General features: G+C 37.1%; 1 protein-coding gene across 4 annotated transcripts in view; it reads right to left on the bottom strand.

Moving 5' to 3' along the window:
• Positions 1-16,109, bottom strand: part of ARMC2 (armadillo repeat containing 2) — a 168,955-nt gene that overhangs the window by 56,720 nt on the left and 96,126 nt on the right. For all 4 annotated transcript variants that reach the window (XM_072643004.1, XM_072643003.1, XM_072643005.1 and 1 more), the window contains exon 11: positions 446-591. In XM_072643004.1, the coding sequence (XP_072499105.1) occupies positions 446-591 (146 nt within the window). The remainder of the gene's footprint in view (positions 1-445; positions 592-16,109) is intronic.

Below are 16,109 nucleotides of genomic sequence, written 5' to 3'. Positions count from 1 at the left end.
GGATGCAGCATGAAGTCTAAAAGAAAAAACACAGAACTGGGTCTTCAAAAGACTTGTGCTTCAGGCCTGGCTCTGCTCCCGACTTCGGAGAACTCATTTAAACTTCTGTAATTCTGTGTCTCCTCTGTAAAATGGCATTAGTTAGATCTCTTTCAGAGGGGAACTTTTAACATATTTGCAGAATATGCTGAGATCCTCTGAAAAACACTTTATGAACCCAAACTACCATCTGTAAGATAAATACTAGTTATTAGTAGTGTGGGTGCTAGAAATAGGAATTGTTAGGAAATCTCTGAACTATTGGAAGACAGTATCATAAAAATAACAAAAAACGACTTTTTTCAGACATGTAAAAAATATAAAGTAACACAATATCCTAAGATTAACATTCATATATGGTATTTTTTCCCTTAAATGCTACCTTAATGTAATAACAATATAATACCTTAATATTCTAGCAATATTGGTGCAGACATCCTTATCATTTGCATACTGTTCCATCACTCCACAGAGATCTGGAAGGGCACTGTTGCTCAACAATTTACACCTTGCCTGTGGTAGATCAACCAAATTTCTCATGGTAGCAGTCATCTGTGACAAAAAAAATCAGAGCACATCTGTGAGTTGTTTTTTAAGTAAGTAAATACTACACAAATCCTATTATAAAGCATTTCACAATTCCATGAAGGTCAAATTTAGCTCCACCCATATGATATATAGCTTTCCAAATGGCACAAAATAAATACCAGAATATTAAAATATACAGAATATAAAATAAGAGAAAATGAATGGTGCTAGGTTTTCAATGTTAGATTATATTGTTATAGAAAATATGAGAAACAAGATTAGTGAATGAAGATGAACTGAAGTATTCATAACACAAAGAAGAAAATCTCAAAGATGAAAGAAATGATATATTTGTATATGAAAGAAAACAGAATGAGACAAATCATTGCCCAGCATAGCTTATGAATAATCATAATAGCTTTAATTGGATCTGTCAAACAACATGAGCTGACAGAGATGAGAAGGCTCACTTTCATAAGCTTATAAACAACAATGAAATAATGATTTGGAAATTAGTATTTGAGACTTCTCTTAATTCTCTTGTAAGGCAGGCACTGAGCTGCTGGGTTCACAAAAGCACTATTGCTAAAACCAACTTCATCATCAGAGGACCATCATAGATTCAGAGTTGGAAAGGACAATGGCTGGAAAATGTTTAACAACTAGTTCTTGAGAAAGAAAAATGTACCCACCACATAATTTTAAGTTTAATCTTTGTTATTATCATTTCTTTTGTTGTTGCTGTTTTTCTTAAGTCTAAACAATCAACAAAATAATAAATCAAATCCTGATTTTATATAGCATCTGCTGATTTCCAAAGTGTAAATGTTCACACTGAGAACTGAACAATTGGTCTTCATGAGCCAGAATGAGCTGACTCTAGTACAGCCCTGACCTTGGGGATCATCTTGTCAAATTCCTTTATTTTAGAGACGAAGAAACCCAAACCTAAAAATATTAAGTAACTCACTGAAGGCCAAACAGAAATTAAGTGGCAAGATTTGAACCCTGGTCTTCTGATTCCAAATTTCATGCTCTTAATAACATGCTTAAATTTCATGTATTTGATAATGAGGAAACACAGAAAGGCTCCTATCTGCCTTAGTTCACAAAAAGAACTCAGACTAAAAACAATTTTGTAAACCATAAACCAATTTTTTTCAGCATCAACAGTTTGTTTAAACAGGGGAAGCTGAATTGTTTTGTTGATCACATCTGTTTTTTCACTTTTATTTGTTCCAGTTATGTATCAGTTTTTATCTTTGTTCTAACAAGGAGGTGATCTGACCCTACAGGACAGCTGATTCAGGAATGACTCCCTTATCAGATGGTAACGTTGGAATTTTGCTCTCATCTGGGTTGAAGAGGAAACAAAGTGTACATCTAAAAAAGTTTAGAAGTTTTCTGAGCTTCTGGAGAGGTGAGAAAACTGGGGAACAGGGTGGGAGAGGGACTTTTAAAAGATTAATAAGATTAGCACAGTGAGGGGAAAGGAGAGGGGAAGGAATTTTAGAGGGGTGGGTAAAATAAGGAATAACAAGGGGCAAAGATAAAGTAGTAGGGATAAGGAAAAAGAGAGGCTGAGAAGGAAAATGGTAAAATAAGAGCGAGGGAAATTCACAAATCATAATTAGAAATTTGTCAAATTTATAAGAATCCAAATCATTTTCCAATTGATAAATGGTCAAAGGATACTTTTACAATGAAGAAATCTACACAATTTCTAGTCATATAAAAATGTTTTAAATCATTATTGATTAGAAAAATGCAGATCAAAACAACCTTAAGATATCATTTTATACCTACCAGATTGGCTAAAATGATAGAAGGGAAAAGTTACAAATGCTGGAGAGAATATGGGAAAATTAGGACATTAATTCATTGTTTAGGGAATTGTGAAATGATCCAACTGTTCTAGATTTGTGCCCAAAGAGTTTTAAACTACTTACAATTTTTGACTCAGCAACAGCATTACTTGGTCTATTTCCAAATATGATTACAGAAAAAGGAAAAGAACGTGTATGTTCTAAAATGTTTATAACAACTCTTTTTGTGGTAGCAAAGAAGTGGAAATTTCAGGGATGCCCATCAATTGAGGAATGGATGAACAAGCTGCGGTATACAATTGTGATGGAATACTACTATTCTATAAAAAATAATGAGGTCAATGATTTTAGAAAAACATGGAAAGACTTGCATGAAATAATGAAGAGTGAAATTAGCAGAACCAAGAGAACATTGTATACAGTAACAGCAATATTGTTTTAAGAATGACTTGGAGAGAGTAAGTTATTTTGCCTATTACAAATACCAAATTAACTCTAAAGGACATATGAAGACACTATCTGCATCTAGAGAAAGAACTGATAAATGTTGAGAATAATTTTGCATATAAATACAGTTATTTGTGTCTAATGGTACTCATCTTTAGGGTGGGGTAGAGGAGAGGAAGGAAAAAAAGAAATTTACATGATAATTTTGCTGTATATTTGAAAGGAATAGCAAGTTGTGCATAGCAGATTAAGTTTCATGTGCAATCATTTTTCTATTGTACTATGTTATGAAAATGCTTGTTCTATTCCATGAATTAAAAATGAATTTTTTTAAAAAATGAATAACATTAAGTAACACTTTGGATCACAAGGAGTAAGCACTCTCCTCATTTTTCCCATCCTAACTAGAAAGAAGTGGAGTCAAAATTTGTACAGACCACACCTGCTGGGCTGGCGTTTGGGTGGGGCTTTCTCTGCCAGTCCCCATCCCCTTTAGGCGAACAGACTGAGTTTTGTTTCTAGGACCAGTGCTCTCACACTTAGAGACACTATCACTCCAATCAGCTCATTCTTTTAGGGAAATCTTAGTGAACCCTGAGTTCTACTTTTAGAGTTTTGCTTAGGAAAGTTATAGGATTGCCTTAAAAATTAGAATTGAGCAAATGGAAGTTAATGACTTTATGAGAAATCAAGAAACAACAAAGTAAAACCAAAAGAATGAAAAAAATAGAAGACAATGTAAAATATCTCACAGGAAAAACAAATGGCCTGGAAATCCAGAAAAGGTTATTTACTGGACTACCTGAAAGCCATGATGAAAAAAAAAAAAGAGCACAGATCTCATCTTTCAAGAAATTATTAAGGAAAACTGCCTCAATACTCTAGAACCAGAGGATAAAACAAAAATTCAAAGAATCTACCCATCACCTCCAGAAAGATCCCAAAATGAAAACTCCCAGGAATATTAGAGCCAAATTCCAGAATTCTCAGGTCAAGTAGCCAGAAACAATTCAAGTATTGTGGAGCAGCAGTCAGGATAACAGAAGATTTAGCAGCTTCTACACTGGATTATGGAATATGACATTCCAGAGAGCAAAGGAGCAAGGATAATCCTTCAGGGGGTAGGGGTGGGGTGGGAATAGAAGACTTTCAAGTATCCTTAATGAAAACACCAGAGCTGAATAGAAAATTGACTTTCAAATATAAGATTCAAGAGAAGCATAAAAAGGTAAAACAGGAAAGGGAAATCAAAAGGGACTTAATAAGGTTAAACTATTTACATTCCTACATGGGAAGATGATTCTTGTAACTCATAAGAACTTTCTCATGATAAAGGCATATAGAAGGGCACAGGTGTGAGTTAAATATGAAGGGATGATATCTAAAAAAAATAAAGAGGTGAGAGAAGAACATAGTGGGAGACAGGGAGAGGTAGAATGCAGTAAATTATCTCACCTAAAAGAGGCAAGAAAAAGTTTTACATTGGAGGGGAAGAGACGGGGAATGAGAGAATCTTACTCTCATCAGAATTGGCTCAAACATTCAGTTGGATCTAGAAATCTATCTTTCCCTACAGGAAAGTAGAAGGGAGAGGGGATAAGAGAAGGGGAGGAGTGTGATAGCAGGGAGGGAAGATTGGGGGAAGATTTGAGAGAAGCAAAACATTTTTGAGGAGGGACAGGAAGGAGCAAAATAGAACAAACGAGGATTTGGGGGATAGGATGGAGGGAAATACACAGTTAATAAAAGTAATTGAAGCAAGTTTCTCTGATAAAGGCCTCATTTCTCAAACATATAGAGAATCTAGTCAAATTTATACAAATAAGAGCCATTCCCCAACTTGTAAATGATCAAAAGATATGAACAGTTTTTAGATGAAGCTATCTGTAACCAAATGAAAAAATGTTCTCACTATTGACTGGAGAGATGCAAGTTAAAACAATTCTGAGGTACTATCTATTAAACTGGCTAATAGGACAGAAAAGGTAAATGACAAATGGTGAAGGGGATGTGGGAAAAATGAGACATTAATGCATCGTTGGTAGAGTTGTGAACTGATTTAGTCATTCTGTAGAGCAATTGGAACTATACCCAAAGGTCTATAAAGCCATGCATACCTAATGACCTAGCAACATCACTACTAGGTCTGTATCCCAAAAGAGATTAGAAACAAAAAGGAAAATGACCTATATGTACAAAAATGTTTATAACAGCTCTTTTCTGGTGGCAAAGAATTGGAAATTGAGGGTATGCTCATCAATTGGGGTATGGCTGAACAAACTGTGCTATGAGTGTAATGGAATATTAACTACTGAACTATAAGAAATGATGAGCAAGATACTCTCAGAAAAACCTGGAAAGACTTAAATGAGTTAATGCAAAATGAAATGTACTGTATACAAAGTAACAGCAATGTAAGATGATCAGCTGTGAATGACTTCGCTATTCTCAGCGATACAATGATCCAAGACAACACGGGAGAACTTACGATGAAAAATGCTATCCATTCCCAGAGAAAGAACTGATGGTGTCTGAATACAGACTGAAGCATACTTTTCAAAACTGTATTTTTCTAGAGGTGTTGTTTTGGGGTTTCCTTTCACATCATGACTAATATGGAATGTTTTACATGATTACACACGTATAACCTCTATTGAACTGCTTGCTTTCTCAATGGGGGGCAATATAGAGAGGGAAGAATGAATAGAATTTGGAACTCAAAGTTTTAAAAACAAATGCTAACAATTATTTTTACATGTAACTGGAGAAAAATAAAATACTAAATAAATTTTTTAAAAAAGAAAATTATAGGGCCATTCATAATACTAAACCACAACTCAATAGCCCCAAAGAAGGGCTTTTAGTCTCCCAGACCAGAACTACAGGATCCTGGCTTAGAAAGTCTGTAAAATACAAAATCCCTGAGGATTATCTCCTTCTGCCTGAGTCCCCTCTCCCATCCTCATGCTTATAGACATTCTGATTTCAACAGACCAATGCTCACTGACAATGGAATGAACTAAAAAGAGACTCAGGCTTACATACTACCTTCAGCCATGGGAGATAGAATAACAGGGCAGTACTGGGCCTTTTTTCAGATCAACCTAAATAGAATGGAGGGAAGACAAAGAGTCCACCTTTCAACTCAAGAAGCTGGGGTCAGTGACTTTGTCTTTATAAATAAGAGAGGAGACCAGCAGGGCTACAAGGCAAGTACATTCAGGCAAATGACAAATTTTAATAGAGACAGATCACTTCGTAAGCAGATGATTGAGGAAGACAGATTCTAACTGTTCACAATAACTGATACTATGGTTCATATGCGGTAGCAGAACCCTTCACCTGCAATTAGCTCCCACCATAGTCACAAATCCACATACTCAATCTCTCTTTGGCAAAACTTCCTAGGATTTTGATCCAACCCTCTCATGAAGCTTCTATTTCTCCCTTCAAGTAGAAAAACTGTTTCCCAGTGATCCTTGCTGCCAATATGTGGCTATATCAATACTGAGTTATTTCATGTCTGTTAATATAAAATTTATTTAATCATTTGTTATACTTTTGGTGTTTACTGTGTCCACTATTTTCAGATTCTTTACTCAAAAAAAGTTTTCAGAATATATAGGCAAGAGATCATCTATGTTTTCTATAAGCCTTTGACTCTAATGTGTCTTACTCCTGAGTTTATTTTTTCAACATCTTTTTTGGTCATCTTCCCTTAATTCATCTTTGCATTTCAGTCACCACAAATCAAATAATATGTTAATTAATTTAGAGGGTCTTATTGAGTAGTTCATTAAATTTCCTTACCTCTTTGTCCTCTGAAACAGATGTTGGTTCAGAAGGTACAAATACTTCATGATGGTTTTTTTTACAAAGATACCATGTATCCTATAATATGACTAAATAGTACACACTTTGGATGTACCAACTCCTTTATCTGCCTCTCCAAGAGGTTAACTATGAACCATCCTTCCATTTAGCTGCAAAAGTCTTTTTTCTTCTGTTTCCATTTATAGCAAGAATGTCAATGTGTCCATTCATAATTTGACAAGAATCTCACACTTATGTGTACCAAGAAGTTAAGTCAATGTTCGCAGACACTTTAAAAAACAATTTATTTTGTTCCCTTTTCTGCAGTTTCTGCCATTATTATTACAGAAATGGAAAATGGTCCCACAGGAACAATAGTTATTTTGTATTTTTTATTTGCTGGAAAGACTGTCATGGTCAAAGACTTCTTTGCTAAATGATGAGACTACTGATAAATCTCAGTACTTAGACAGGCTGGTCCTAAGTGTGGTATGTGGATCCCTGGGAGTTCCAGAAACCAGTTTAGCGGTCTTTGAGGTCAAAACTATTTCCATAATAATACTATGATGTTATTTACCTATTAAAATAGTTCTCCCTTTTCCAACTAAATATCTGTGTGAGGCTAGATTTTCTTCATATACTTCAACCAAAACAATATATTGCAACATAACAAATGCAGAAATAGGCGAAGATTCATCTGTGTTCTATTAAGTCAAGCATTAAAACAATTTGCAAAAATATGTAAGACAATGCTACTATTTTCATGAAATCTTGTTTCAGAAAAGTTATTTTTCATAAAAAATATGTAATATTAACATACAATGGGTTTATTATTTTAAAAAATGAATTAACATATATTAAGTCAACAATTAAAATTTAGCAGTTTTAATTTCTATACAGTAAATTTCTAGTAATTCATAATATAATAAATATTGATAGCTATGAAAGACATAAACAAAAAGGTCTTTTAGGGACTCAATTTTTCATAGTGTAAAGGGGGCCTGAGACCAAAAAGTTTGAGAACCTTTGGTCTTTTGCCAGGACAGTCCTCAATGCCCTTTTGGCATGGTAGAACCTTTTAGAGCTTGAATTCTTCTGACAATGGCCTTTGAGACATCTGGGTCATCTCCATATCATAAGATATAACAATAGGAATTTGTGGAAATTGATAGACAAGTAATCTTGTCTATCATGACATTTATCTTAATGGCATATACCTTAACTATTTCCTAAAGAAGTTTTACCAATATGAACTAGCTTTCATAATAAGGAGACTGAAGTAATCTGGAAATCACTAATCCAAAAGCAATGCCAGTCTGGAACAAGATGGTGGAAGATAAGGAGTATCATCATAAAACAGAGAGAAGCAATGAAAGGAAAGTATATAAGACCTGATTAATCAACATCATCTTGAGCAGATGAAAAGAGGTGGCACAGTGAATAAAGCACCAGGCTTGGACTCAGGAGGAATCTTCTTCCTGAGTTCAAATCTGGCCCAAGACACTTACTAGCTTTGTGACCCTGGGCAAGTCACTTAACTTTGTATGCCTCAGTTGCATTATCTGTAAAATGAGCTGGAGAAGGAGATGGCAAACCACTCCTGTATCTTCGCCAAGAAAACCCCAAATGGGATCACAAAGAGTCAGACACGACTGAAATGGATGAATAAAAGGATAAAACCAGAAAGATAACAAATGGATGAAAAACAGAAAGGATCTATAAAGACAGTTTCCATGTAACATTTCTCCTTCAAAGACAGTACACTGGGCCCCTAGATTTTAGACTGTAAAACGATAGTCTCATCTGTGTTATGGGTGTGTGAGTGTGTTTGTCCTTTGTTACCTAAGAAGACCACGCCATCAGAGAAATAATGAAATGACTTGCCCTTGACTTTGTTTTGAGTGAGGGAGGGCTGTGCAGGTCACCAGCCTCACTTCTCCTCCAGAGTCATCTGAATCCAGTGACCAAATATTCATCAGGATGAGATGAATATTTGACCCAGGATGAGGCAACTGGAGTTAAGTGACTTGCCCAAGGTCACACAGCTAGTGAGTATCAAGTGTCTGAGGTGAGATTTGAACTCAGGTCCTCCTGACTCCTGCACTGGTGCTCTATACACTGCACTTCTGTGCTACATCAGTAAGAGGAAATGACATTGAAGGAAAAAGAAATAGGAAGAAAGGCAGATGGACTAGAACAAATACACACCGACAAGGTCCATGGTGGACCATGGTGGAGGCCATTCAATTCTGAGGGTACTGAGGGATCAGTTCTCAAGTTAAGTGCAAGAAGAAAGGGTACTGTAGCCAAGGAGGGAGAAAACAAATCTCACTGTCAAAAAAAAGACAATCAAGAGAATATTGAAAATGGCTGACCTATATGTCGACTCTTCCACCCTTATAAAATCTACTAAATCTAAGAATAGTCTATATCAAAAGAAAGGAACAAGAAGGCCTCCGTAAGTCCCATTCTACAGCAGACCACATCCTCACATTTATGCCCCTGTCTTTCTATTACACAACTGATCGAATGGTAAAGAGAATGTAAGATCCTGCCATGCTTACTGTTCACTGACTATGAAAACGTCATGACATCTGATTTGGCTTTAGCAGAACAAAGGACACTTTAAAGTCTTTCCTCCTACAAGATGTCTCCCATACATGTCAAAATCATACATGATTCCCTTGAAAGATAAAACAGATAATATTACTCTATATTAGCTATCAATATTAAGTGATGCATAAAACAGGGAGATCATGTGCTCATCAAAGGTCTTTGCCACTACCATAGACGATGTCCAGGGCAACATACAAATTGAAGACGTATTCCCTACAGAAGAAGAGGTCTTCCAGATATTCCTCTTTCTGGATGACACTGGCCTGAAACCCTGTAAACCCTTTAAATGAGATCAATAATCATTCATAAGAGTTTCATCCAACTATAAACATAGGAAAAATCAAGAGGATGAAGCATGCCTATTGTGTAGACTAGAGGTGTGAAGCCTGTGGCCTTGAGGCTGCATATGGCCCTCTAGGTCCTCAAATGCAGCCCTCTGACTGAATCCACACTTCACAGAACAAATCCTCTTAATAAAAAGATTTCTTCTGTAAAACTTAGATTCAGTCAAAAGGCTACGTCCAAGGATCTAGAAGGCCTTAAGGCCATAGGTTTTCCTCTTCTGGTGTAAACTATGCAGGTAGAGGGACAACCCATACATTCATCTTGCAAATGGACACTGAGCTGGCCTGGAATTCACTAGGAGAAAGAGATCAGGCTGAACTGCTTCAGGGATAATTTATGTACTTTTTGTGAACTAAATTCTCTCTGAAACAAAGGTTCATCTTTGAACTGAAACTGAGAAATACCAAAATGGCATGGTGAGTCTGGGCAGGCTGTGACACATTACTATTGAGGAATTATGCTAAGAGAGTTCACGTGAAGGATGTCATAAGGGAAATGTAGAAATGGGGGGGGGGGGACAGGGAGAAAAGGCCTGGTGACATAGCAAAAGACAAACAGCGGACAGTCAGCATGCACCACTGGTATCTAGACAATGCCAAGAGGAAGACAGGGTGGAACCCTTATGGTAGGTTTACAAGGATTAGAGGCACACAAAGGACAAGCACTGATGGATTACAACCTGCATCACTGGAGTGTACCCCTGCATCAATGAGATCACACCCAGTAGAAGGCAGAAGTACACATCACAAACCCTACTAACACATTTCTAATCTGATAACCTCCACATGCATTATGATGGCCTTTGTGCTCAGAAATATCAGCTATTTAGCAAAGTAAGAACATACAGATATATCACATAAACCAAAGTGACATCAGATATGATGCTTTTATAGGTGTTCACTACTTCAACTGCTTTTTTAAAAAATAGTTTCAAATATATCTGGCTTGCTTTAAATTCTAGTAAAACTAGGCTGGCATCCAGAGTTGGGGGAGGGAGGGTGCCCTACACTTACAAAAATGCCATACAGGCAGGAAAATAAAAAGCAGCTCTTAGCAAAGACTAACATGCCATCCAATGTATTCCAGGTTATTGCTTTTTCTAAAATGGAAAATTTGCATCATCTGACACTCCTTTAGCTTATACCCTTTCTGCAGAGACATGGGACAGGCAGGCAAGTGCTACTGGATTATATCAGCATCAGTAAATGACTCATATACTTCCTGAGCTTTAAGAGAACACATCTACCCATATAAATCCAATTCTCCCATTAAAAACTAAAATCTGGATTCTGTTGGGATAGAAATTAAACCCTGATATCTCACCTTAAGTAAGACTACATGCAGGCATTCTCAAAAAAAAAATAGAATCTCAAATTCCATTATGAATTTTGGTACAAAAAACTTTATTGTTAGTCTCTCTATAGTCTTAAAATTTTGTGGATGGAACAAGCTATATGCTATTTTACCTTCTATTATAGTGGCTCCCTAGTCCTGAACACTGCAGTAATAACATGGATGCCCACAAAACCTTTTTTCAGGTAGTAAGAGTTTTTGGTGGTGGGGGGTGGAAGGAGCTTTGGTACACTTCCTTCCTGCAAATACCTTGAGGACTGAACCTTCAGTGCCCTCAAAATTGTATTGCTTCCAACACAGAATCAATATCATTTCTTTTAAATTATTTTTTAAAGTATGAGCTTAATAAATATCAATCAACACAAATACTGAAACGATGCAAATGAAAAACAAAGAGTATTGTATATGACTGTAAACTTCTGCCACCTACAGTTTTCCTTGACACTATGTACATTTTAGGGTGGTGATGTCTCACTTTTATTTTTTTTTTAATTCAAATTTAACCTGGTAGTTCTAACATTGATTTTATTTCAATTCTTATCTACCATACTCTTCCCCAGGCCCAATCGAGTATATTTTACACATCTTCTGGAGCTGTTACTTTGTCAATAAATTTCCCTGTATACTTGAACTTTTCTACCAATATGCTTTCCACCTGCTTACTTTCACAGTCATCTTTCCCCAGAGGATAACATATCCCTTTCAAGCCTCTGTACAGAAGAACACTCCTCTCACTTCTCTAGATTCACAGGCTCAGGGGATGATGAGATAGATGATACCACTACCATTATGACCTTTCCCCTTTTGAGGTGAACCTATAGACTACCACCCTCTTCCCCATCTTTGGGCAGTGAAATGGTAAAGGGGTAAGAGTGCTGAGCCTGGAATCAGGAAGACCTGAGTTCACATTCAGCCTCAGACACTTACTAGCTGTGTAGACTAATGACTCTGGGCATGTCACTTAACTTCAGTTCTCTCATCTGTAAAATGGGGATCATAATAACACCTACTTCCCAGGTTTGTTGTGAGGATCAAAAGAGATGATAACTGTAAAGTGTGTAGTATGATGTCTGACATATAGTAAGTGCTATATAAATATTAGCAATTATTACTCATAGATCTCTAAGTCATTTTCTCAACGACTTCAGTATGCTCTCACTGTCTTCCCTTCTATCATTATTCTCAAAGACTTCTATATTCATAATAAAGATCTCTCTTCCCTCTCAGTTCCTCACCTCAGCTCCAACTGCCTCCTCTTAAACCCATTTTAGCTACACACTAGTAAGATCACATATAAGGCTTTACAACTCTCAGATTATTCCTCCTCCAAATCCAGAATTTGAAATTCTTGAAAAACTGAAATTTTTTGAAAATCTCTCACAAATCCTCCCACGTCTCTCACCTATACAAATCTGCTCTGGACACTTTTCGTAACCTCCAATTGCTATCATTTTTCTCTCAGTCTGGTTTCCAATCTCCATTCTGGCTTCACTATTTCTTCCCATCATGAACCCAACATTAGCCACTATAATGTTTAACTTTAGTAACATCTATTCCAACCCCCCAACCCCAATCTCTACCCTTTTTTGGATTATGTTTATGTATATATTACATTTGTCAAGGAAGTAACAAAATCACTTTGTTTTTGTGCTTCCTCTGTGTGTTTTTAAATCTTTTATCAATCCCCTCCCCTAACTTAAAACAAATGACCCAGCCCCTTGCTTCACTGAAACTGATGCTGTCCAGTTAGAACTCTCTCAGAGCCCTCTTTCGTTCCTCATAACTTCTCAGGATCATTACATACTTTCTCCACCTTCCTTCTCACCCAAGAATTATCCATTCTTACTCTTCATTAAAGCTAAACCATTCCCTCTACCCAAACCTTTAATCCTATTCCTTGCTCCTTGAGCCCTCACCAGTCTCTACCTGAAAATCCTAATCTCTAAGTAACTCCCAGAAATGATTTCTCAATTTCTGCTCTAGGACTGTGGAACGCTGTTTTAAAAACAAACCAAGAACCATGAAATGGAGTTAGCTTTACTGCATATTTATTTTATATCACCTCAGTTGGGTTCATGTTGTTGCTCATTAAACCACTTCATCCTTACTGACCCTTTTATTCCCCACCTGTTTCTTTTCTCCAACCTAATGTCCATTTTCCTGTCCCACACTTCGGGGAAACCCAGCCTCTTAATTCAGTGATGACGGCCATCGAATCAGAGCTCACTTAACCACCTTCATTCTTCAAATTTTCTCAGTTCCAATCAGGTACTTTTTCCTTCTTCTATCTTAATGTCTCATTAAGGCTAATGGATAATGGAGAGAGTGCTGGGCCTGGAGTCAAAACCCAAGTTCAAATTCAGCCTCAGACACTTACTAGCTCTGTAACCCTGGGCAAGTCACTTAACCTCTGTTTGTCTTAATCCACTGGAAAAGGAAATGGCAAACCACTCCAGTAACTTTGTCAAGAAAGTCCCATATGGTATCACAAAGGGTCAGACACAACTGACTGAACAACAAGACTAATTAATTCCTCTGCCTAATTAATGCCCTCTCTATCTTTAATACCATTCCCCATTGACTCTTCTCCAGGTACTTTCTCAAGAAGTAATTCTGTTTTCTCACATCTATCTTCAATAAATGTCTTTCCTTTTCTCTGCCTACTGAATTCTTACCTTTTGGGGTCCAACTCAAATATTTCTCCATTAACCCTCCCTAATTCTCCAGGAAGGGTAAGAACTATCCCCCTCAGAAGTCACATAGGATTCTGTTTTGCAACTTTCACCTATTTACTATGTGATACCGTGTGAGTAGTTATGTTTGTTGGTTTCTATCCCCTTGCTAGACTGTACGCTCTATGGGGCAGGAACTAGATTTTACCTAAGTTTGGACACCCCACCCAGCACAATGTTCTAGGTACAAATAACAGATATAGGGATAGGAACAGAAATTGAACTTGTGATTTTATTGGGATAGGGATTTCCCAGATGAATCTCCTCAAATCTCCCTCTACCAATGTAGACTAGCATCTTCTAGGCAAAGATATTCTTAGAAAGTTGGCTAGAACACTGAGAGGTTAAGTGATTTGCCTAGGGTGGCACAGCCAGTATGTGTCAGAGTCAAGGGCTTCATATGCAATAGGTACCTAATATGGTTGAAGTGAAATGATAACCTTTAACCCCTCAAATTTTAGACAGAACTTTTATACTTTATCTTGTAGAACAAATATTTCTGTGTATGTATGGTGTCCTCACAAGGTTCCATCTGGGGCACTCTTCTCTTCTGTCGCCTGCCTTGGCAACATGCATGGCTTGAATTACCACTAATATTCTAATGATAAACACATACATACACATGCATGTATATGTGTGTATATACACACACCTATATAAACACACATGTACATGTGTGTTATATGTGTGTAAGTATACTTACACTCTCCTGAGCTCCCGCTTCATTTCCCCAACTGTTTGCTAGACATCTCCTCACTGTTATGGAAGGGACTCAAATTCAGCATACCCCAAATGGAACTCATCATATTTTCTCCAAAATGTATACTTTTCCCTAACCTCTATTTCTATAAAAGTGCAAGACAGCCATTCTTCTAAGTCACAAGATTGTAGGATCATAGATTTAGAGCTGGAAGGGATCTTAGAAGATTATCTAGTCACACCTTCTCATTTTACAGATGAGGAAACTGAGTCCTCAGAGGTCTAAATGATTTTGCTAAGTGGCAAATCTAAGCTCAAAACCTAAGAATCATCTTTGACTCCTCTTTCTCACCCTCCCCTTTCCCTCTCTCTTTCCCTCTCTCTCTCCCTGTCCCTATGCCTCTCCCATATATAACCAGTTCTCCACTACTGTGAACTCTAAGGCCAAAACATTTCTTGCATTAGTCTTCTTTCCACTCCTAGTTCAAGTCCTTATTATTACCACTGGCCTGGATTATTTTAATAGCTTCTTAACTTTATGCTTCCAGTACCTCTCCTGTCTAATTCAGTCTTAGCATATCTATCAAATTATACTTTACGAAAGAATAGGTCTGACATCCCTCCCTCAAACTTTCAAGGATCCCTAATAAAAATACAAATACCTTACTATGATTTGATTTGCCATTTAAGGCCTTCCATAATTTGATTTCCATCTACCCTTCCAATACTACTTCAAACCACTCCCACTCATGTATTCTACTGAGACAGGAACAGGGATTTCATTAGTACAGAGGACTCCCAGGTGAGGAAATTCCCTCTATCATAGCTGGTTGGAACTTCCTTTGCCAACTTCCAGTTTTAGAGAGTTGTCTACAGCACTGAGAGATTGTGACTTGCCCAAGGTCACACAGCTAGTATGTTGCAGAGGTGACATCTTCACCAATGTCCTCCTAGCTTCAAGACCAGCTCTCTTTTCACCATACCATAATGACTCTCTGTATTCTACAATCTAGCCAAACTAGATCACTAATCATCCAATTTCTTACTGCACTTTCCTGCTTTCATGCCTGTGCAATATCACCCACACCTGCAAAGTACTCACTTCCACATTTCTACATGAAGAAATTCTACCTTTTAGGATGGAGAAGACGCCCTGGAGGCCCCCAGCTTAACTTGGTCTATCTCTCTCCAAATCTTCTTATAGGATTTTGTCTGTATTGGACAAAGTGATGGACAAAGATATTCTACTTCATATCAAACCTATGTGACCTTAAGCCTCCTACTTCACTGGAGAGCAAGAGACTTGCTTTTCATCTCTGTATTCTCTATACCTACCACAGTGCCTTCCCTGCACACAGGAACTTCAAATGTTTGGTAAATTGAATGTGCTGAATGTAATTATGCATATGTCATAGCCCCCTACTAAAATGAATTCTCCATTGGAATGGGGTACCTTATCTATACTGTGTATCTCTCTCAGGAGCTAGGATAACATTTTGAACATTACAGTCACTTAATGAACTGCTGCACTGCTGAACTGAATTAAATCCCCTAACTCCCCTACCCTTGCCACCATTAAACTCCATTTAAGTCAGTCATTACAACTTTGGCAGCGCTAGTTGTAAATGAAATTGATAAAGAATTCAAAAACTTCATTTTTGTCAATGATCTCAACAGTTTTTCTCCCATCCATCTATCAAACTTGCTAAAT

Source organism: Notamacropus eugenii, chromosome 2 (genome assembly GCF_028372415.1).
Source record: "Notamacropus eugenii isolate mMacEug1 chromosome 2, mMacEug1.pri_v2, whole genome shotgun sequence".
NCBI classification, from domain to species: domain Eukaryota; kingdom Metazoa; phylum Chordata; class Mammalia; order Diprotodontia; family Macropodidae; genus Notamacropus; species Notamacropus eugenii.
The sequence above is the reverse complement of the archived record's forward strand: the minus strand, read 5'-3'. Positions and strand labels throughout refer to the sequence as shown.